Consider the following 24,385-nt stretch of genomic DNA (forward strand, 5'->3'; position numbering starts at 1 on the left):
GGGTTCATGGGGAGCCATAGTATCTTGTGGGTTGGAAAAGAAGTGGTTGTTGCTAGGAGGAGCTGGGGTAAAAGTGTGTCAGAGCTAATAAAAGCAATAAGTAGCATACTTCTAATTTCATATGCATGGAATATTTTTGCAGTACTCCCTATCCTTGGCATATAATACCTGAGGCTAATCACATGTTCAATGACACATGATAGCAACAGTTAATCTGTATCTAACCCTGCTCCTTTAAGGACTGGAAGGAAACAAGGGCATGTAGTTTCCAGAGCAGTGCGGGAACATCACCAGGTTGTGCATGTGAATCAGCAAATACCAGGCTAAGTATGTATACAGAGTAGCGGTTCAGAGAGGGGGACGTTATAATTAACTGCTACCATTTTCTGAGTTTTTGCACCAAAAAACAAAAGGTGCTAAACTGGTGGAGCTCAGTTTTTGTTGAGAAAGTGAAATTTCTGTTTAAGCTTCTGAGGTGTAAGGAAAAGAAATTTAAAAAAAAGATTTAAATTAAATGTTTTTCAATTGATATTGTCCTCCTCCAAGTTGAAATGTATTCCAAAAATTAGTCTCCCACGTTCACCCTACTCTTTACACTTTTAATAAAAGTTTGCTGGTGTTACCCTAGGCACTCAGATACAGTAGTGAGGCTAAGCGCAGCAGGATAACTAGATAGTTTCTTAAATGTCTCACAACTAGGCATTTAATAATCACTAATAGAAAGCTGGCATACCATACTAAGAAAAGGAATGCTTTGTGTGTGCCATCTTCAACCAGACACAATTCATTGCATTGTGTGGTACTTCTATATCTGCCTAACAAATAGACTGCACAGTTCACATAAATGAGCTAATTTAATGAAAGGCCATCTGTAGCTCTTAACTATCCGTGATAAACTCTCTTCTTATGGCTTCTGGATCATTGGTTGATGAGTGCATTTTCGGGGAGAAAAATACCTAAGGTTAAAATTTACTACAGTAATCCTTAAAAGCTGCAGGGATTGCTTAAAGCTGTACATTTCATTTCCTCACTGTTAAGTCTTCTCTTTTCAGGATCACATGACCTTCTCTCTCTTTGCATATTAGCAGAAATCTAAATTTTCCTGCAGTCAGCTTAATGCAATAAAAACTGGTTTCTTGCTGCTTCATTAAATATTGAAAAGTCAAGACCTGGGATAAAGTTTCCCTTTCAATAAAGAGCAAATTGGTCACTTTATGTAATCTAGTAATAACACCATTCAGAGGCATCCCATGCAGCATTTCTATCTGCATTTCTAATGCACGTCACTCAGAAATCTAGGCACCAGATACAAAATTAGGGGTTGGTTAATGTTTGAACAATGGACTCTATCTCTCCCTTCCTATTTTAAGCTGCCTTCTCAGGCAGGAATAATCTTACTGGCTGTTTTCTAGGACGGTCCTTGCTGGGCCATCATGTTACTCCTTTATAGGAGAACAACTTGATTTAGAGAGACGACGTGTACTCGTCCCTGAAAGTGGCAGGAATGGGGCTAATCCTGTGGCAATAGTGATGCGTAGCCCTCCAAAGAAACCCCTGCTCTGAGATTTTCACCCTCTGTAGGCTGCATGTTTATCCAGCAGAGATACTGTAATCAATTGTGACATTTTTTCTAGCTGTGTGTACTGGACATGGTGCTATGTTTACAATGTACAAACAGTACAAGCCGGTGTAACAGCAGCTGGGTTTTGGAGCAGTTTTGTACTATTGACTGAATAGTAGAAGGCAAAAGCACTTGTCAGGGCCGGCTCCAGGCACCAGCGTTCCAAGCAGGTGCTTGGAGCGCCAGTTCGAAAGGGGCGGCAGTTCCTCCGGCCGCAGCGGCAATTTGGTGGCAGCTTCTCTGTTGCCTGCTGAGGTGGCAAATGGGCAGCAGCTTCTTCCTTTTGTTTTCTGCGCCAGCAGTTTTTTTTCACTGCTTGGGGCGGCCAAAACTGTAGAGCCAGCCCTGCACTTGTGTTAAGATATTGCCTACTGGAGTGGCTCTACTGCTCAGACCTTAATCTCTCTTAATAAGCAGAGGGTATAATCTTTGATTTGGAAAGGAGTCAAAGAATGAAAACTTTTTAGCTGGGTCTTCAGTATGTTCATCTCTCATTCTCAGACCTAAGTTCTTGAATAAGTTGAATTTATCCCTAAGGAGTATTAATAATATCTATCAGCATTATTTCTTGCAATTTCTTCCCGATAGTGTTACAACATGCAATTATGCTACCTACTAAGATATCTTGTATGATGCATACTGAGATATCACAGGCAGGCTTACTAAGCTAGTGAGGAGGGATTTAAACTAGGTTTGCCAGGGATGGTGATCTAAGCCCAGAGGTAAGTGGGGAAGTGGGATATGGGGAGGAAACACAAGAAGGAGGGTGCAACAGGAGAGGCCTCCTGATTCATACTGAGAAAGTAGGGTAATTGGCTAGTTAAGTGTCCGTACACAAACCCAAGAAACCTGGGAAACAAGCAGAAGGAATTGGAAGTCCCGGCACAGTCAAGGAACTTTGATGTGATTGGAATAACAGAGACATGGTGGGGTAACTCACGTGACTGGAGCACTGTCATGGATGGGTATAAACTGTTCAGGAAGGACAGGCAGGGGAGAAAAGGTGGAGGAGTTGCACTGTATATAAAGGAGCAGTATGATTGCTCAGAGCTCAAGCATGAAACTGGAGAAAAGCCTGTTGAAAGTCTTTGGGTTAAGTTTAGAGGCGAGTGCAACAAGGGTGATGTTGTGTGGGCATCTGCTATAAACCACCAGATCAGGAGGATGAGGTAGAGGAGGCTTTCTTCAGACGACTAACCGAAGTTTCCAGGTCACAGGCCCTGGTTCTTATGGGGGACTTCAATCACCCTGACATCTGCTGGAAGATCAATACAGCAGTGCATAGGCAATCCAGGAAGTTTTTGAAGAGTGTTGGGGACAACTTCCTGGTGCAAGTGGTGGAGGAACCAACTAGGGGCTGTGCTCCTCTTGACCTGCTGCTCACAAACAGGGAAGAATTGGTAAGGGAAGTAGAAGTGGGTGGCAGCCTGAAAAGCAGTGACCATGAGATGGTCGAGTTCAGGATCTTGACAAAAGGAAGAAAGGAGAGCAGCAGAATATGGACCTTGGACTTCAGAAAAGCAGACTTTGACTCCCTCAGGGAACTGATGGGCACGATTCCCAGGAGGCTAATATGAGGGGGCAAGGAGTCCAGGAGACCTGGCTGTATTTTAAAGAAGACTTATTGAGAGCACAGGAACAAACCATCCCGATGTGCAGAAAGAATAGCAAATATGGCAGGTGACCAGGTTGGCTTAACAGAGAAATCTCTGGTGAGCTTAAACACAAAAAGGAAGCTTACAAGAAGTGGAAATTTTGGACAGATGACTAGGGAGGCATATATATATGCTTGAGCATGCAGGGGTGTAATCAGGAAGGCCGAAGCACAACTGGAGTTGCAGCTAGCAAGGGATATGAAGGGTAACGAGAGAGGTTTCTACAGATATGTTGGCAACAAGAAGGTGGTCAGGGAAAGTGTGGGACCCTTAATGAATGGGAGAGGCAACCTAGTGACAGATGGTGTGGAAAAAGCTGAAGTACTCAGTGCTTTTTTTTTTTTTTTTTTTTTTGCTTCAGACTTCACAGACAAGGTCAGCTCCCAGACTGCTGCACTGTGCAGCACAGTATGGGGAGGAGGTGAGCAGTCCTCAGTGGTGAAAGAACAGGTTAAGGACTAATTAGAAAAGCTGGACGTACACAAGTCCGTGGGCCGCATCTAATGCATCTGAGGGAGTTGACTGATGTGATTGCAGAGCCATTGAGCATTATCTTTGAAAACTTGTGGTGATCGGGGGAGGTCCTGACGATAGGAAAAAGGCAAATATAGTGCCCATATTTAAAAAAGGAAGAAGGAGAATCCGGGGAACGACAGACCAGTCAGCCTCACCTCAGTTCCTGGAAAGATCATGGAGCAGGTCCTCAAGCAACCCATTTTGAAGCATTTGGAGGAGAGGAAGGTGATCAGGAACAGTCAACATGGATTTACCAAAGGCAAGTCATGCCTGACCAGCCTGATTGCCTTCTATGATGAGATGGGAAAGCGGTGGACGTGATATATCTTGACTTTAGCAAAACTTTTGATATGGTCTCTCAGTATTCTTGCCAGCAAGTTAAAAAAGTATGGATTGGATAAATGGTCTGTAAGGTGGATAAAAAGCTGATTAGCTCATAAGGCTCAATGGGTAGTGATCAATGACTTGATGTCTAGTTGGCAGACTGTATCAAGTGGAGTTCCCCAGGGGTCGGTCCTGAGGCTGGTATTGTTCAACATCTTCATTGATGATGGGATGGCTTGCACCCTCAGCAAGTTTGCAGATGACACTAAGCTGGGAGGAGAGGTAGATACGCTGGAGGGTAGGGATAGAGTCCAGAGTGACCTAGACAAATTTAGAGGATTGGGCTAAAAGAAATCTGTTGAGGTTCAAAAAGGACAAGTGCAGAGTTCTTCACTTAGGACGGAAGAATCCCATGCATTGCTACAGGCTGGAAACCGAATGGCTAAGCGGCAGTTCTGCTGAAAACGACCTGGGGATTAATGTGGACGAGAAGCTGGATATGAATCAACAGTGTGCCCTTGTTGCCAAGAAGGCTAACAGCATCTTGGGCTGCATTAGTAGGAGCGTTGCCAGCAGATCGATGGAAGTGCTTATTCCCCTCTATTCGGCACTGGTGAGGCCACATCTGGAGTATTGCGTCCAGTTTTGTGCCATCCACTACAGAAAGGATGTGGACAAATTGGAAGGGAGTCCAGTGAAGGGAACGAAAATGATTAGGAGGCTGGGGCACATGACTTATGAGGAGAGGCTGAGGGAACTGGGCTCGTTTAGTCTGCAGAAGAGAAGAGTGAGGAGTGATTTGATAGCAGCCTCCAACTACCTGAAGGGGGGTTCCAAAAGGGATGGAGCTTGGCTGTTCTCAGTGGTAGTAGATGACAGAACAAGGAGCAATGGTCTCAAGCTGTAGTGGGGGAGGTCTAGGTTGGATATTAGGAAAATCTATTTCACTAGGAGGGTGGTGAAACAGTGGAATGGATTACTTAGGGAGATGGTGGAATCTCCATCCTTGGAGGTTTTTAAGGCCCATCTTGACAAAGCCCTGGCTGGGATGATTTAGTTGGTGTTGGTCCTGCTTTGAGCAGAGGGTTGGACTAGATGACCTCCTGAGGTCTCTTCCAACTCTAATCTTCTATGATTCTATGATCTGGAAAGATACTATAACAAATTACTGAACAATTTATTTGTAAGCACCTACTGGGTAAGAGGGTGATATGTAAGAGCTAATATGGATTTGTCAAGACCAAATCATGACAAACCAACCTAATTTCCTTCTTTGACAGGGTTACTGGCCTGGTGGATGGGGGGGGAGCTTGTAGATGTGGTGATCTTCATTTTAGTAAAGCTTTTGACATAGTCCCACGGTCCCAGACATTCTCATAAGCAAACGAGAGAAATGTGGTCTGGATGAATTTGATAAGGTGGGTGCACAACTGGTTGAAAAATTGTACTCAAAGTAGTTATCGATGGTTCTCTGTCAAACTGGGAGGATGCAGAGATCTTCCTAGGCTTGGTACTTTTTAATATTTTCATTAATGATTTAGATAATGGAGTAGAGTGTGCTTATAAAATTTGTGTACGAGACCAAGCTTGGAGTGGTTGCAAGCTTTTTGGAAGACATGGATTACAATTAAGAATGATCTTGACAAATTAGAGAATTGGTCTTGAATCACTAAGATGAAATTCAATAAAGACAAGTGTGAAGTTCTATACTTTAGAAGGAAAAAGAAATGCATAAACTATAAAATGCAGAATAACTGACTAGGCAGTAATACTGCAGAAATGGATCTGGGGGTTATAGTGGATCACACATTGAATAGGAGTAACAATGTGATGCAGTGCAAAAAGGCTGATATTCTGGAGTGCATTAACTGGAGTGTTGTATGTAAGACAAGGGAGGTAATTGTTCTGCGCTGGTCAGGCCTCATCTGGAGTACTGTGTCTAATTCTGGGTGCCACGCTTCAGGAGAAAGGTGTGCAAATTGGGGAGAGTTCAGAGAAGAGCAACAAAAATGACAAAAGGTTTAGACAATCTGACGATGAAAGGTTTAAAAAACTGGGCATGTTTCACCGTGAGAAAAGAAGTCTGAGAGAGGACCTGATAAGTTTTCAAATATGTTCAGGGCTGTTATAAAGAGGACAGTGATCAATTGGTCTCCATGTCCACTGAAGATAGGACAAGAAGGAATGGGCTTAATCTGCATCAAGGAAAACTTAGGCTAGATATTAGGAAATTCTTTTTCACTATAAGGGTCGTTACATGCTGCAGTAAGTTACCAAGGGAGGCTGTGGAATCCCCGCCATCACTGGAGGTTTTTTAGAACAGGTTGGACAAGCACGTGTCAGGGATGTTCTAGGTTTACTTGGTCCTGTCTCAGCATGGGGGGGCTGAACTAGATAAGCTCTCAAGATCCCTTCCAGCCATGCATATCTGTGATTCTGAGAGTATCTGTTGAGTAGAGTTCTATAACAAAGATGATACGGAGAACTGCTTAGCAGGACACAATCGGGTTATAAATCCTAAAGTTATAAAAAAACAAGATTCCTTATTTGTATGAAGTGATTAAAAGTGTAATAAGTTTACCAATTTAACTTTCATTGTGGCATTTTACACTTTGAAAAATGAGACCAGACTTGTCAGTTTCACTTTTGTTCCTAGTCAGTTTTTAGTCAATTATTTTTTCTTCATGTTGATCTAGAGCATGTTTGCGTTGCAAACATTGTAGGGGAATGTTTATTAGAAAAAAACCCCATTACCATGGGAATTAAAATAATGAAAAAGGAGTGCCTGGTGGTGATAACTTCTGCCTGAAGGATCTCCGAAATTACAGCACTTACCTCGGAGCCACCCTATATGTTGTTTTTCAAGGACAAGGTCCAACTGCAGCCGCATCCAGTTTTCCTGCCCCCGGTGGTTTTGCAATTTCACACGAGCCAGGAGATATTTTTGCCAGTCTTCTTCCCAAATCCTCATAAGTCTGAGGAGGAACGTAGGTTGCACTCCCTGGACGTCAGGAGAGCGCTAGCCTTCTACATCAAAAGGACCAAACCATTTTGCAAGTCGACGCAGTTATTCATCACGGTGGCGGATAGGATGAAAGGTCATCCAGTGTCCACCCAGAGAATTTCATATTGGATCACCGCCTGCATCTGATTTTGCTATGTTCAGGCAAAAGAGCCCCCCCCCCCCCCCCCCGAAAGTTGTAACTGCCCACTCAACTAGAGTGCAAGCTTCGGTGGTGGCCTTCCTGGCCCATGTGCCAATTCCAGATATCTGCAGAGCCGCCACCTGATCGTCCATTCACATGTTTGTCTCACTATGTGCTTACCCAGCAAGCCTGAGATGACGCCGGCTTCGGTAGAGCAGTATTACAAGCCGAACGTCTGTGAACTCCGAGCCCATCTCCAGGGATACTGCTTGTGACTCAGCTAGAATGGAATCAACTTGAGCAAGCACTTGAAGAAAAAACAGTTACCTCCCTTTTGTAACTAACTTATTCTTTGAGATGTATTGCTCATGTCCATTCCATTACCTACCCTCCTGCCCCTCTGTTGGAGTTGGTGGCAAGAAGGAACTGAGAGGGTGTAGGGCCGGCAGTGCCTGATATGCTGACGCATGAGTGCGGCGCTCCAGAGGGCACCACAACTGACCCTACGGATACTGCTAAGGCGAAGTCTCCGACATCTGTTTATGTGGGCGTGCACGCACCTAGAATGGAATCGACATGAGCAATACATCTCGAAGAACAACAGTTACTAAAAGATAGCTAACCTTTTTTTTCAGTCATTAAACCACACTAGGGCTTGATCCTGTGAGCTGTAGCTCACGAAAGCTTATGCTCAAATAAATTTGTTAGTCTCTAAGGTGCCACAAGTCCTCCTTTTCTTTTTGCGAATACAGACTAACACGGCTGCTACTCTGAAACCTGTGAGCATCTGTGTGTCTGCAACTCTCAGTAGACTTCATTGGGAATGGAGAATGCTCATCACTTTACAGGATCCAGGTATCCTATTTCCTGTAACTGAGTTGCTATGGAAAATCTCTCTAAATGCAGCAAAGCAAACTACAGCTGGTGTGCAAAGTTGATTCAGAGCATGAGATACATTAGTGAACAGAAAAAGGCCACCTGGCTCAATTAGTAAAATGTGGGAACACACTAGAATAAAATGTCAAAATGAGCAATACGATTAAAAAGACCCCCAACAAACTTTCCACTACTGGCTTCTTGTGAGCGGAAAGGAATAGCCAAGATTTGGCTTGACACTTTGAACCTGTTTGCAGATCTAAGTGTAAAGGAAGCTGAGAAATGTCAGGATTAGGAGTGGCAATTAGAGCTGTAATTTTATTCTTTGCCTGGTGCCCCCATTGTTTGCTTTTGTGCTCAGTAGGCTGACTAATTGCAGCAAGGTCCATTGATGCAGCCTGCTTGAGAGAGTTTAAAATCTGCTATTGCAAAGTTGCTCATTCTCCTTTCTTGGGCAGATGGAAATTTACAGTCAGAGAATCGCCTCTTGTGTTGCCAAAAAACCTGACACTTCCTTTTCGTTTTGAAAACTGACCATTATGGTGTATTTTTTTTGTTGTAGAAACTATATGCACAAGGCAATTCCATAAAATAACAGGGCCTGCCTTCCCTCCCTTGGATGAATGCTGCATCACAGCACTTAAGGTTCCATCTACACTGCAATCTGTTGGTCACAGTTAAGGACAGTGTTTAAAAAATTTCCTAATATGGGATGGGGGAAACCTGTAATGCCATAGTGACTCATCAGTGATTTCTGTATGAGTTGCAGGTGCTAAACACCTCTAGGGTTCCAGACACTTAAATATCTTTGAGGCTGAGTTTTAAATTCAAAGCTGGGAAGAGAGAACTTTTTGGTTTAAAAAATTCAAAATATGGACTCAGTTGCTTCCTGAGAGAATCCGTACGCCACAGAATATTTCTGATTCCACTTCCAACGGAATCTACTGTGTTGGAAGGAAAGATGGCAAAAGATTGTAGGTGTTCAGATAGTGCACAGGAGGTTTTCCAGAGTCGGGCTGTGTTGCCATGCATGGTAGCAGCATATCTCCTCTCTTTAGGATGCAGCCCAGCCTCTCTTGATCACCCAGGCTCCACTGCGGCAACCTCCTTGCATCACTTCATGCTGGAACTCTCCCAAATGACACGAGGAATTAACATCATGGAAAGTTGGGGCTTGTATACATGGGAACACTCAAGAAAATTAATCTGAATTAAAATTTAAAAGGGATTAGTTAAACTTCATTAAACGCTGGTGTGGCTGCTCTTATTCAGAATTAGTGACCTTAATTAGGTTTTATTAATTTCTCTCAGTGAATTAAACTGAATTGAGGCCACTTTAATTCTGAATGAGACCATCCACACAGAAGCCTAATGCAATTTAATTAATCCACTTTAAATGTACAGCTTTAGGCTTGGTCTACACTTCAAAGTTATGTAGGCATAGCCGTGTTAGATAGGGGTGTCAAAAATCCCCACACCCAGACCAACATAAAACCTCTATTTTAGATGCAGCTATGCCAACAGAAGAGAGTTTTTGTTGATATAGCTAATGTCATTCAGGAAGGTTGTGTTCCAACACTGACAGAAATACTCCTTTTGTCAGTGTAGGGCTGCATCTAAACTTGGGGGCTATGCTGCCATAATTGTGCTAAAATAGCTATGTCAGCATAGGCTCAATAGTGTAGTCATACCCTTAGTTTATTTGGATCAATTTTCCTGAGTGTTCCCATGTAGACAAGGCTTAGCTTGCCTGTATCCCTTTAAAAAAGATCCAGAATAGAAATTCCTGGTTACTTACCTAGAAGACCACCTCTCTTGAGGTCAGAATATGGAGTGAAATTGCTGCAGGTCATGTCGTCTAGCCCTAACCAGTAACTCCATTTTTCAGTCCTTAATGAAACAGCAGGACAGGATCTAGCACTCTCTTCATGCACTAAATTGTCATCCTAAATATAATTAGGAAGGCCAAAAAAGAATTTGAACAGCTAGCCCAAATACTCAAAAAAATAACAGCAAAAAAATTTAAGTACATCAGAAACAGGAAGCCTGCTAAAGAACCCGTGGGGCCACTGGACATTCAAGATGCTAAAGAAACTCTCAAGGAAGATCAGGTCATTGTGGAGAAACTAAATGAGTTCTTTGCATTGGTCTTCATGGCTGAGAATGTGAGGGAGATTCCCAAACCTGAGCCATTCTTTTTAGGTGACACATCTGAGGAACTGTCCCAGATTGAGGTGTCATTAGAGGAGGTTTTTTTACAAATTGATAAATTAAATAAGTCACCAGGACCAGATGGTATTCACACAAGAGTTCTGAAGGAACTCAAATGTGAAATGGTAGAACTAACGACTATGGTTTGTAACCTATCATTTAAATCAGCTTCTGTACCAAATGACTGGAGGATAGCTAATGTGATGCGAACTTTTAAAAAGGACTCCAGGGGTGATCCTGGCAATTACAAGCCAGTAATCCTGTCTTCAGTACCAAGCAAATTGATTGAAACTATAGTAAAGAACAGAATTATCAGACATATAGATGAACATGATTTGTTGGAAGAGTCGATCATGGTTTTGGTAAAGGGAAATAATGCCTCACCAGTCTGCTAGAATTATCTGAGAGTGTCAACAAGCATGGGGACAAGGTTGATCCAGTGGATATCGTGTACTTAAATTTTTTCAGAAAGCCTTTGAAAACATCCCTCACCAAAAGTGCTTATGCAAAGAAAGCTGTCATTGGATAAGAGGGAAGGTCCTCTCATAGATCAGTAACTGGTTAAAAGTTAGGAAACAGAGTATTAATAAATGGTCAGTTTTCAGAATGGAGAGACATAAATAGTGGTGTCCCCCAAGGTCTGTTCTGGGACTGGTGCTGATTCATAAATGATGTGGAAAAAGGGGTAAACAGTGAGGTGGCAAAATTTGCAAATACAAAATACTCAAGATGAGTCCAAAGCAGACTGCAGAGTTACACAGGGTTCTCACAAAATGGGGTGATGGGCAACAAAATGGCAGATGAAATTCAAAGTTTATAAATGCAAAGTAATGCACATTGGACAACATAATCCCAACTACACATATAAAATGATGGGCTCTAAATTAGCTGTTACCACTCAAGAAAAAGATCTTGGAGACAAAATGGATAGTTCTCTGAAAACATCCACTCAAGTTGCAGCACCAAGCAAAAAAGCTAACAGAATGTTGGGAATCTTTGGGAAAGGGATAGATAAGAAGAGAGAAAATATCATATTGCCTCTATATAAATACATGGTACACCCACATAGAATCATAGAATATCAGGGTTGGAAGGGACCCCTGAAGGTCATCTAGTCCAACCCCCTGCTCAAAGCAGGACCAAGTCCCAGTTAAATCATCCCAGCTAGGGCTTTGTCAAGCCTGACCTTAAAAACCTCTAAGGAAGGAGATTCTACCACCTCCCTAGGTAACGCATTCCAGTGTTTCACCACCCTCTTAGTGAAAAAGTTTTTCCTAATATCCAATCTAAACCTCCCCCATTGCAACTTGAGACCATTACTCCTCGTTCTGTCATCTGCTACCATTGAGAACAGTCTAGAGCCATCCTCTTTGAAACCCCCTTTCAGGTAGTTGAAAGCAGCTATCAAATCCCCCCTCATTCTTCTCTTCTGCAGACTAAACAATCCCAGCTCCCTCAGCCTCTCCTCATAAGTCATGTGCTCTAGACCCCTAATCATTTTCGTTGCCCTTCGTTGTACTCTTTCCAATTTATCCACATCCTTCCTGTAGTGTGGGGCCCAAAACTGGACACAGTACTCCAGATGAGGCCTCACCAGTGTCGAATAGAGGGGAACGATCACGTCCCTCGATCTGCTCGCTATGCCCCTACTTATACAACCCAAAATGCCATTGGCCTTCTTGGTAACAAGGGCACACTGCTGACTCATATCCAGCTTCTCGTCCACTGTCACCCCTAGGTCCTTTTCCGCAGAACTGCTGCCGAGCCATTCGGTCCCTAGTCTGTAGCGGTGCATTGGATTCTTCCATCCTAAGTGCAGGACCCTGCATTTATCCTTATTGAACCTCATTAGATTTCTTTTGGCCCAATCCTCCAATTTGTCTAGGTCCTTCTGTATCCTATCCCTCCCCTCCAGCGTATCTACCACTCCTCCCAGTTTAGTATCATCCGCAAATTTGCTGAGAGTGCAATCCACACCATCCTCCAGATCATTTATGAATACATCTTGAATACCGCATGCAGATGTGGTTCCCCCATCTCAAAAAAGATACATTGGAATTGGAAAAGGTACCGAAAAGGGCAACAAAAATGATTAGGGGTATAGAACAGCTGCTGTATGAGGAGAGAGTAATACGATTGGGACTTTTCATCTTGGAAAAGAGACGACTAAGGGGGGATATGGTAGAGGTCTATAAAATCATGATTGGTGTGGAAAAAGTAAATAAGGAAGTGTTATTTACTCCTTCGCATAACACAAGAGCTAGGGGTCACCAAATGAAATTAATAGGCAGCAGGTTTAAAAGAAACAAAGTTTTTCTTCACCCAACGCACAGTCAACTTGCGGAACTCTTTGCCAGAGAATGTTGTGAAGGCCAAGACTATAACAGGATTCAAAAAAGAACTAGATAAGTTCATGGAGGATAGGTCTATCAGTGACTATTAGCCAGGATGGACAGAGATGGTGTCCCTCACCTCTGTTTGCCAGAAGCTGGGAATGGGCAACAGAGGATGGATCACTTGATGATGACCTGTTCTGTTCATTCTCTCTGGGGCAGCTGGCCACTGTCGGAAGACAGGATACTGGGCTGGATGGACCTTTGGTCTGACCCAGTATGGCCATTCTGATCTGATCTGATCTGATTTTTCATCTACATTTCAAGTTCTCCTTCTATAATGCTTTCACCTGGTCAATTAGAAGAGGTGCTCTGCTGCTCAACCCATTCATATGCTTCTTATACCTCTGCTTTAGCTATAGAAACAAATGCCTTCTGCTTCAATCAAAAATGTCTTTCTGCTCTAAACTCCCTGACTAGTTCTGTACGTTAGTATCCAAGTGTCTTGCCTCTGTCAATATCCAAAATGATATTGCTGAAGAGTCCTTGAAGCATTCCTACCCATCTGCCTATGTTAGGTATTTCAGCCCTTTCCAGAAGCAGCCCCTGGGCAGGACGTTTTCCTAAAGATCTAAAACGCGTCCTATCTATCTAAATATTCACGCTGTGATTGTTGGGGTTCTCTGGACTCTTTCTGAAGGAACCATGACAATGTCCTCTTTTTTTCCAGCCCTGCTGTGCAGACTAGTACCTTGAGTTGAACAGCTTCTCTTCTTTTGGAGAGAAGTTACAGAAAGATTGAGGCCAGATCTGCCAATAACAGATTAACCTGGTCCCAATTTTAATTTTTAATTTTAAGAGCTTACATTCACACATACGTCCAATTGCTTTTCATACCAATTCATGACTGTAATTAGTACTTGGGAGCCCTAAAAGATTACAATAGCAGGGTAATGTTACAAATTCATACTTGTCCTGATAGTTGGGGCAACCTGAAGATCCATGTTTTGGTAACCTGTAATTGCACCCATAATAAAATATTCTGCTTTGGTGTGTAGCTGGATCTCTAGGCTCCCAGGGGTCCTGTTATGCAAATAGGTAGTTGTGAACTCTGAATATATTTTCCTCTCAGAAGGAATAATGCCATCACCTGTTGGCAGCAAAAAATGAATGGAAAGCCAGATGTGGAAATGCATTATACATATGAAAGACTGTTAATAATCCCAACAGCAGTCTGCTATTTTAGCATTTCAAAGTAATGTAAATGATTCTAGTGTGTGGTCAGCACTATACAAGACGTGAAAGTAAAGACCGTCCCTGTACCAAAGAGCTTATAGTCTGAGGCTGATGTCAAGAGTACAACCCAAAGGAGGGAATAATTTGGTGTTACATTAAAATATAAACTTAACTAATTTCTTCTGAGAATTGTGTAAGAAGGGAGTCATTGGATATAGTTAAGACTCCGATTTTGTCATGGAGGTCGTGGAAGTCCCCCTACTGCCTACGATGGCTGGAAGTTGTGGGGTACCCTGGTCACATCTGGCGACGGGGCCCCCACAGCTCCCAGTAACTGTCTGGGGGTAATTTGCAGCTCCTGGCTGCCATGAGCAGTGTGGGAACCCGGAGCTGCTAGCGGGGCCCCCTCTGCAGTCACTGAGGGGGTTGTGGGGACCCAACAGCTCCCTAGGGATATTTTTAGTAAAAGTCAAAGACAGGTCATGGACTTAAGTGAGTTTTTCTTTATTGCCCGTGACCTGTCCGTGACTATTACAAGGAATATCTGTGACAAAAACTTAAGGTTAAGTATAATTTGAATAAAGTGAGAGTTTTGGCGTGGTGAACTGAGATTACACAAAGGACAGCTTGCGGGGAAAGGCCCAGATCCAGGAGTAGGAGAGGGAAACAAAATGGGTGGTTGAGGCTGAAGTTGGTACAGCAGAGGAATGAGAGGAAGTGTGACATGATTAGGCCAGAGGTGTAGGCTGGGGCTTGTTGTGCAGGCCTTGGAGTCGAGTACAAGAAATTGAAAGGTAAGGACTGTACACTGAACTGAGATACAATAGCTATACATCTCCATACTAGACATAAAAAAATACGGTTTGAGTAGTTTCTAGTATGTATTTGCCCACCCAAGTTTAATTTGTGTACTGTACAGAGCTAGGTTGATTGACATACGTTCAACAGTAGAGGCACTGTCTTGATGTGTGTGATGTACCTAAGATTTTATGTTGGCCCTTACCTTGGTCTGTTTGATCCTCTCCTCTGCTAGTTTTAAGAGGAGGGTTGCTTTACTATACTACTAAATATTATGATGAACTAATATTTTGTTCTTTGTATGAATTAGAGGAGGGATTTTTACTTTGAGGGGAATTGAGGAGAGAGAAGTTATATTTAGTAAATTCACCCATTCTAGCTTTCTTCCTCAAACCCAGTATTCTCCTGTGACAGATTAGCAATCAGTTTATCTGTATGGATGCTATTAAAGGGTGTTCTCTCTTCTTGTAGGGTTTGGACGTGGTAGAGGGCGAGGAGCTGGGAGATTTTCAGCCCAAGGCATGGGGTAAGTGATGTGCATACTTCTCAGGGAAAATCAAACACAGCAGGAGTGTTAATTGCTGTCCAATCTGTTAATACTACGTGACAAATATATTGTATATTGCTGTGGATAGAAAGCATATAGAACTGTGAAACAGTGTCTGTGAAATACCAGTTTGATTCATTTTATGCAGAGTGACTGTTCCCATCTCTAGGCAAACTAACATTAACGTGAGTACACAGGCGTCAACATGTCAGACAATCAAAAAAACCCCCAACCCCTTAAACAAAATCCCTTCCCAGTCCTCGGAAAACTGAACTTGTCCCCATGTAACCCAGTCCCCATGAGGAAAGTCCAAGTCAATCCAGAGGCTTTGCAGGTTGAAAGTTCTGAATGGCTGGTTTGTAATCCAGTGTGAAAGGAAACTTGTTTGGCTGTAGTTGGAAGCACGTAGATTCTAACACCCCCCTTCCCCCCCGAAAAGACAAGTGAATCTAATCTTTTCTACCAGAAGGTGCAGGAGCTTCCCTTCATTCTTAGGTTTCAGAGTAGCAGCCGTGTTAGTCTGTATTCGCAAAAAGAAAAGGAGTACTTGTGGCACCTTAGAGACTAACAAATTTATTAGAGCATAAGCTTTCGTGAGCTACAGCTCACTTCATCGGATGCATTTGGTGGAAAAAACAGAGGAGAGATTTATATACACACACACACAGAGAACATGAAACAATGGGTTTATCATACACACTGTAAGGAGAGTGATCACTTAAGATAAGCCATCACCAGCAGCGCGGGGGGGGGGGGGGGGGGGGAGGAGGAGGAAAACCTTTCATGGTGACAAGCAAGGTAGGCTAATTCCAGCAGTTAACAAGAATATCAGAGGAACAGTGGGGGGTGGGGTGGAGGGGGAGAAATACCATGGGGAAATAGTTTTACTTTGTGTAATGACTCATCCATTCCCAGTCTCTATTCAAGCCTAAATTAATTGTATCCAGTTTGCAAATTAATTCCAATTCAGCAGTCTCTCGTTGGAGTCTGTTTTTGAAGCTTTTTTGTTGAAGGATAGCCACTCTTAGGTCTGTGATCGAGTGACCAGAGAGATTGAAGTGTTCTCCAACTGGTTTTTGAATGTTATAATTCTTGATATTTAGCCATTATTTGCTCTCAGTAACTTTGTGGATCATATCCGTGGTGTCAGGATAATAAAAATTAGCCTTTTCTCTTCTTTTTTGAGTCTTGGCTCCCTCCACCCCCTAGATAAGCCGCCGCCTTATTCTTTCCCTCTTCTCACCCTATTCTCATGTGATAGGTTGAAAAACAACCCCTGCCGCTGCCTTTTTTAAATCAAAAAATCAGTTTCCAGGTCACCATTCGACTATCTCTTAGATATTGAGCTGTTTTGGCTTCAGTGGGTATTTCAGAACCCCTCCCTGCCATCATCTTATTGGTATACTACATGTTGCCCTGCATAAATGTCAGGCACCCTAAAAGCTTGTGACATGGGATTCTCATCAGTAGTATACTGCTGAGAAATGACCAATTGATAAGCTTTGTGCTGTGGCTGTAAAGTAATGTTTAATGAGGATGGGAATGGTTCGCCTGGTATTGCAACTTTTCCAGGAACTAAGTTTTTTTTGTTCAGATTCTTTACAATGACTTTTTTTATACTGTCCTGGTTTTTGGTGGCACCCTCGCCCTCCCACCACCCCCTTATTGGGAGTAAAAAGAAATTGACTTTTTTGAAAAACAGAAATTATCAAAATAGCCCTATATGAAAGACAAGAATTGGTAAATCTAATACAAATGTAGACCATAAATTGGGGCATTTAATGTTGTGTGGCTTTGGTATTCACTTTCTGCATATTTCTGTTCTTCCTAACTCTTTTTAAACCCTAGGACATTTAACCCGGCAGACTACACGGAGACTTCTGCCACAGATGGATTTGGGCCAAAACCAGAGGTTTGGGAGACTGGTCAGAATGATGTAGATGATGGAACTGGTAAGATGGCTTCCAAAAGTGGAAGAGCTGGAATGAAAAGCTGTAGCAAGTTGCCATTAAAATAACTGTTCTGCTGTGTTTTTTTTCATGAACATCTGAAAATATTTATACTTCTCACCTGACATGGGTATTTGCTCACTTATACAGCTTGCTGCTGTACTCCAGCCTCAGGATGGCTGTATACGTACAGCTCTGTGGTTAGACAATGAGAAGGGTAGTTCTCGTTCGCAAAATTATAAACAGTTCCCTATGAGTCAAGAAAGGTTGAAGAATGGAGCTATTCAGATCTGTTTCCCTACAGGGAATTTTTGATGGGTACATTACGGTGGGATTTTCCAAAGCACATGAGTGATTTACAAGCACAAGTCTCATTGAAAATCATTGGGACTTGTGTCCCTAAATCACTCGGACACTTCTGAAATTCCCACCGTTAACATACAGGAAGGCAAACAGATTAGTTCCTGAGGTGTGGGAGAGTTCCTAGATCTTGAACAGATCTAGATTCTAGAACAGGGAATAACTAGAAATGTGAATAGGCCATAGAATGACTACGAACAGAACAGTCTGTATCTTCATATGAAGATTAAGAAGGTTTTGTATTTATTAGTGGAGTCTTAAGGGTGGAATGTTCATTGTTGGTTAGAGGCAGAAACACAGACAGTAGGTTGAAAGGGGGGTAGTCTTGTCCTGGTACTGGAAAGCAAAGAACATGATCTGACTTATCAGTGACTCAGAAAAAGAACAGGATAGCATGCTGCTTCTTTGAGTTCCAGGTCAAGAGGTGTGATGAGGTTAAAAAGATCCTGTGTCATGCTGGAGAAATGCAACGAGTTACAGTAGTCCAGTTGGGAACCAGCAAGTGGAGGGAAATGGATGACTTCAGCATCTGAGGAATTGCTCACAAGATAGCAGGTTTCTATGCAGGTCATCTTCTACTGTCAAATGAAAGGAAAAAGCTGATGCTGGTGACCAACTGCTGATGTAAGGAGAAGGATTTCAGCTTCACTGAGCACTGGTGTGAGCCCTTTGTGATGTGACTTTCTACATTAGACATTCTCCATTTAGGCGGATAGGAGGCGAATCTCCTCGGTTCAGAACTGATATGGCTCCTTAGGCAGACTTTAAACTAGGTGGAAAGGAGCTTTTACTTAACTCAGAATCTGGCATGTATTTCCAAAATGAATTATTCTGAATAGATTTGTCCTGCAGCAAAACACATATACCTAGAATAAAGAGTATTAATGCACTGATGTTTGTTTTTTAAAAATAAGTTAAGACCAGAAGAGGCAGTAGAAATGATACCACACATTGTGAAATCCCGCCTATAATGTTAACATTGGTGCTTGCTATACAGAAGCAGAGAAGAGAGGTGGGAGGCAAGGCATACTATTCTCATTATTTTAGAAGCAGTGAAATCCTACTTTAATGAAGAAAGGAAAAGATACAAGACTGAAGAATCTTCAGTGAAAAATTGATAGTCTCATCCTCACTAAAAATGGAGAGCTAGAGAAATTCTTGGACGAGCTACTGATATTTGAAATCATGGGATGGTATGCTAATAGAGGACTCTACCCAGATGTCTGGGTAACAAGAACAGCTAAATATGACTAAGCACCGATTCCTAAGTTACACAGAGGACAACTTTGTGACCCAGATGGAGGAGCTATCCTTATCTACTTACCAAGAGTAGAACAATTCACTGAAAAATGGTGTGGGGGTAATAGAGTTCGGTGCTAAAGCATGAGCCACTGAAGTTCTCCTAGCTCTAAATGGGCTAGAACACATCAGTACAAGGGTATTAAATTCCAGGAAACCAAATTTTGAAGAATATTGAAGGCTGGTGCAGTGGGAGGAAAATGTGGGGAGAGAATCCTGGAGGAACATCATAAAAATTGCAATACTGAAGAGCGAGTGACTAGAAGAATAAGAATAATGCAAAGAAACAAGAATGCATGCAGAGCGAAGGTACGGGCAGCAAAAAAAGCAGAATGAGGCGTTCTCTCTAGGTAGGAGCGGAAAGACAGATTGAGAAGGACTTTTGCATGTTTAGCTGGAAGAAAAGTACTGGACAGCTAGTGGGGAAACACTAAACCACAAATTACAAAACAGTTTGGCCTTTTTAGATTTTTAAAAGATGTCCTTTTAATATCAACTCAGTTTTGAGTTCATCATACTTGTTAATTTGTCACCCCCACTAATCAGGCTCAATTTTTCAGCTTTTTAAAAATTCTTCTCTTGTGTAATCCGTTTGCACTAAAGATGCCTTAGAATATGTTGTCCTGGGCTGTCACAGATGACAGAGTTGCAAAAGGCTGCATGGATACTTTCGAGATGCATCATTCTGGGGCATCATGGAAAAGCCAGCAGGTTCCATGATGTTACAATGCAACACCAAAGTATTGCTGATTTGTAAAGAGGAAAGGCAAGGAGGAGTCTAAATAACTTATAGAACCTAAAACAGGTAACACAAATCTATTCCAAAGAGTAGAAGGGAGCTGTTTCTTACGCTTTCCGTACTATTTGCTGTCCACTGTTTTTTTTATAGTTGTAGGGTATGCTCTATAAATAGCTTGAGAACTTTTTAAAAATGCAAAATGAATGATCCCTACATGAAAAGCAATAAACCTGAGCACTGTGAGAGTTGGTAGGTTAATGGGGTACTTGCCTGGTGACCAGAGGTTTTCACGGCTTTCAGATTTTTTGCAATACACCAAATGCGCTCACTTCTTTACAGGTTTCAGAGTAGCAGCCGTGTTAGTCTGTATTCGCAAAAAGAAAAGGAGTACTTGTGGCACCTTAGAGACTAACACATTTATTAGAGCATAAGCTTTCGTGAGCATCCGATGAAGTGAGCTGTAGCTCACGAAAGCTTATGCTCTAATAAATTTGTTAGTCTCTAAGGTGCCACAAGTACTCCTTTTCTTTTCACTTCCTTACGACGTCTTGCTATGGGAGAAAGTGTCTGGAAAATAATGGGATCCTGAGCAATAAACAGTGTGGGTTTGATATAGAACAAGGCATAGCAGACTCCGTCACTTTTTTAAAATGGAATTCTAAAATCAGTGAATGAGAAGAATGCAGTAGATGTGATCAGAGGTTTAGTGAAGTACAGATAGTGTGCCTCAAATTTATTTGTAAATGTAATTCAGATTGGCTTGGATATATGCAGTCCCATGTGATTGATGAAACTGGCAGAAGGGCCACAAAGGAAAGAGAGCAATAAACCACAATGTATCAGTCTCGGAGCATGGAGGTAATGGTGGAGCTGGGAAGCTGCAAGCGGTTGGGTTTTAGGTCCATTGTTGAAATGGAAAGAGCATTTTAATGAAAACTGCAGATTTTACTGAATTGGGAAGGGCTGTAAATTACAAGGATAACATAACACAGTGGGGAGCTAGGGAGGTTAGAAACAGACAGGGATACAATAAGTTTCACGCTCAGAAAGTGCAAGCTAATGCATCTAGAGTGAAAGGGGGAGAAAATCCCAAAGGTGTGATCAGTAGCCAGAAATTAGGAGGAAAATAGTAGCAATCAGACCAGCAATAAATAGTAGAATGTACTTTTACTGGCTTGTTGAGCTACTGCAAAGCAGATAAACCAGCTTTTACGGAAGAAAAATGGAAGTATCCACAGATGGATATCCAGGATGAAATTTGCATAACACACATACTTGGAAAAACAAAACACAGACTTTCAAAAGAAAGAAGATACTTGTAAAAACTGCAATGTCCCAGAAGACTTAAGGCAATAGTGGACAGAAAATTGTTCAAGTTTGCAGTGCTGAAAGGTGGCATTAAAGCCAGTGTGCTGATTTTTTTTCTTTCTTTGTTTTTTGGACTGCTGAGGCATGAACGTGTTGAAGAGAGGACCTGTTGTGCTAGTAGTAAGATCATACCTGGAATGCTGTATTCACTTCCAGGCCCTTCAGTGTAGGAAGACATTGGCAAATAGGAATTAATTCATAGAAAAGCAACCAAGTAGTTGAGGCTGGAGGGATTGACTTTAGAAGCAAGAGTGAGAATGAAATGTGTTTAACTTGGCTAATCTACTAAACTACGTAGTTGGGGAGATGTGCTCATTGTCTGCAAATGTTTGAAGGGTGCCAATACAGAAAACGGGTTGATCCAGTGGGTGTATAAAATAAGAATAATGGGATGAACTGTTAAGTTGAATGTCAGGGAAATGACCTAACTGTGGGATCTGTTGGTTTGGAATAATCTCCACAGGGAACTGGTGGAAGCCCCATTGCTGGACTTGAGTAAAACAAAACTAGACAAAACACTTGGAGCACTATTGTTTGTTATTAAAGTACTGACACAAAATACAGAGACCATCCTTGCCCTGAAGAGCTTTACAGTCTACACAAGACAGACACAGAGTAGACATGAGGATGCATTCTTAAGAGAAACGAATAAAAATACATTTAGAACATATCCTGTAAGGAGCAATCCTTCATTGGCCAGGAGGAAAAAGCCTGAGAAAAGACTAATCTAACTTCCACATCTAAATTATACTTGGTTTCTTCCCCCTGTCTGAAAAGCCATGGACACGTGGGCTAGCTTGGGAGTTTGTCCAAGAATTGGAGATCTGGTGAATTTTCCCTGGAAATGCCAAAAATTTACTTTGCTTAGCTGCAGGTACATGACTCGACACTTTATATGGAGAGCTTCAGTGAGAGGCTATTTGGTATAGTGTGATTGAGAGACATTTCAGGCAATTTTATATTGCTCCACAGAGCCAGCCCAGAGTGGACATTATCTTGCTCAGGACCTGCCAAATAATTGTGGACTCCAAGGTATAAGTCCTCTTTCTTTTTTGGGGGTATGTGTGAGTTGGGGGCAGGGCTGTTCATGCTGCCAAATCAGCAGTGTTCAATCCTACTGTCTATGGCTTAGCTGCAATGTAAAACACACAGAGGAATGAACTAAGATATATTGATATATATACACCTATATTGATCTGATTAGCACAGACTGGATTTGATGCTGTCTTCAAGGGGCTTTATTTTAAAATTCATTAATTGCAAATGGTTCAGAGCTGAATACAAGAATCCGATTAAAATGGAGGTGTCTTATGAAGCTACATTTGATCAAAGGTGATGGAAACTGAAATTTTACTGGTGGTGGGTTCTTCTCTTGTGGTTGTGTAGTTAATTTGGTGGCTCTGTTCTTGGGATAGCCTCAAGTGTGTGTGCCCCAGCACCCCTGCTTTTCTAACAGACTGTTGTGTGTCCACTCTCTCCCTTGCTATTTCCTCTGGAAGAGACCAGTTTTAAAAACATTAAGCACGTTTTCTATTGCTGTGCTATTCCCGCAAGCATTCGCCAGCCTGCTGTGCTGCACAGCCTGCTCTCTACAACTTGTGAGATAACTGGCTTGGCACCATGCTGCAGCTGGAGTGGCAGGCCAACTGCCATGCTGCCACAGTAGGAATGAGGTATTTTTTCCTGTAAAATGACTCTCTTCAACCTCAGGGAAAAGTGGAATGGGGTTATTCTGGCCTGAGGAGACAGCCAGCAGGCAGGAAGGGAATGTCCTAGAAGGGACACCACTGTGTGCCTTCAGCGCAGGTGGGCACGGACCAGTGATACACAAACTGAGGCTCATGAGCCGCAAGTGGCTCTTCAATGTGTCTCCTGTGGCTCTTTGCAGCATATGATGATGATAAAACACTGTGTGATTTAATTATTAGCCAATCGGGCTGCTTTTACTGTGTTGCTTACCAATTGTAGTTGATAAAATAATACTTGGTCAGTCATTTTGCTGTGAGAAATGTATATAAAAATAGTAAATAAAAAAAATTAATTCACACTACTGTGGCTCTTTTGGGTTATGTTGATCGCTGATTTGGCTCCTGAACCACTGAGGTCTGAGTATCACTGGTCCAGACGCAGACTTTGGAAGTCTAAGCAGGTCTTGCTCCACTCTGCAGCCAGTATGGATCCCATGTTTATGGTGGTGCAGAGCTCAGATTTTACTCTGCTTTAGGATTCCATCATTGTTAAGCTTAATCATCAGGGAAAGGTGAGTGGGTGAATTTCTCACCATGTTTGGTGCTATTGAGTATGATGGCACTGTAGTCTTTCCTTTAACATAAACCATCTCTGGTACCAGAAGGGCTAGAAATATCCTTAAATTCTAGAGAACATGTTAAAATATTTCCCGAAAGACCCTAACTCTGTAGAGCATCTCATGGTCCTGACCATAATTTCCTGCATGTACTGCATTCATAACTGTAATTAGAGATGGACGGTAAGATGGTTTTTAATGTGCTAACTGAAATATGATATTGGGCCTTACCATTTGTGCCTAATCTCTCTTCTCTCTCAAACTGCAACAGGAGCATGGAAGAATTCAATAGAAGAATGGACGGCAGAAGACTGGAATGAAGATGTAAGTATATGTGGTTGGTAGGCAGCAATTATTCACTCTGTGCTGTCTGTGCATCTCCTTCAGAAGTCCAAAATCAATGTCCTGTGTAATACTTTGCAACATATGGAGGGTTTGTAAGAAAAAAAATTTTTAGTTCATTCCTATTTAGTGTAGATCATAAAATCAATTATTTGATTAATTTCATTGTACTTTTTGATTCAAATAATATAAAAATATTATTCCCCATTTTATCAGGCTGAGTGAATTATTTAATATAAGAATTTTAGATTTTTTTTTGTAGTTAAAATATTATTTTCATTCCCAACCCGACTCTACTATTTAGCACGTATGAGAGTTCATCACACACATTTCCCCTTGCATTGTCTAGAGCTTACACCGTTAGCATCACGAGACTTTTTATATAATCTTTATGAACTGGTAGATTAAGTATTAAAACTTAGTGACTGCCCAAAATTTGATCCATTTTTTTGTTTATAAGATCTATATAATTCTTTTGACTTTTTTCAAAATGTGAGTCAGTCAGTCTGTGTTAACAGAATATTTTAAAAATATTGAACTAACAAGACATATCAATCACATAACAATTTTTGTTTTTAACATCCTAGACCCCCAGCCTGTGTCCATGTATTTTCCTCAGGCCAATGGCCTTGCTTCATATCTGTAAAGCACCTAGCACATTTTTGGTATTCTAATAATATTAATACCTACCAGTCCAGTCTGATCAACCCAACAATAACAAACCACTGTATATGCAGGTTAGAGGAGTTTGGGGTGGAGT

The 24,385-nt window shown here is 41.9% G+C and overlaps 1 protein-coding gene across 1 annotated transcript in view; it reads left to right on the forward strand.

Annotated features, from left to right (window-relative positions):
* Positions 1 to 24,385, forward strand: part of UBAP2 (ubiquitin associated protein 2) — a 99,228-nt gene that overhangs the window by 16,912 nt on the left and 57,931 nt on the right. Inside the window, 4 exon segments of the mRNA XM_038401233.2 lie at positions 15,188 to 15,242; positions 17,112 to 17,215; positions 21,951 to 22,010; positions 23,555 to 23,607. Of these exon segments, the coding sequence (XP_038257161.1) occupies positions 15,188 to 15,242; positions 17,112 to 17,215; positions 21,951 to 22,010; positions 23,555 to 23,607 (272 nt within the window).

Source organism: Dermochelys coriacea, chromosome 5 (assembly GCF_009764565.3).
Source record: "Dermochelys coriacea isolate rDerCor1 chromosome 5, rDerCor1.pri.v4, whole genome shotgun sequence".
NCBI lineage: Eukaryota > Metazoa > Chordata > Testudines > Dermochelyidae > Dermochelys > Dermochelys coriacea.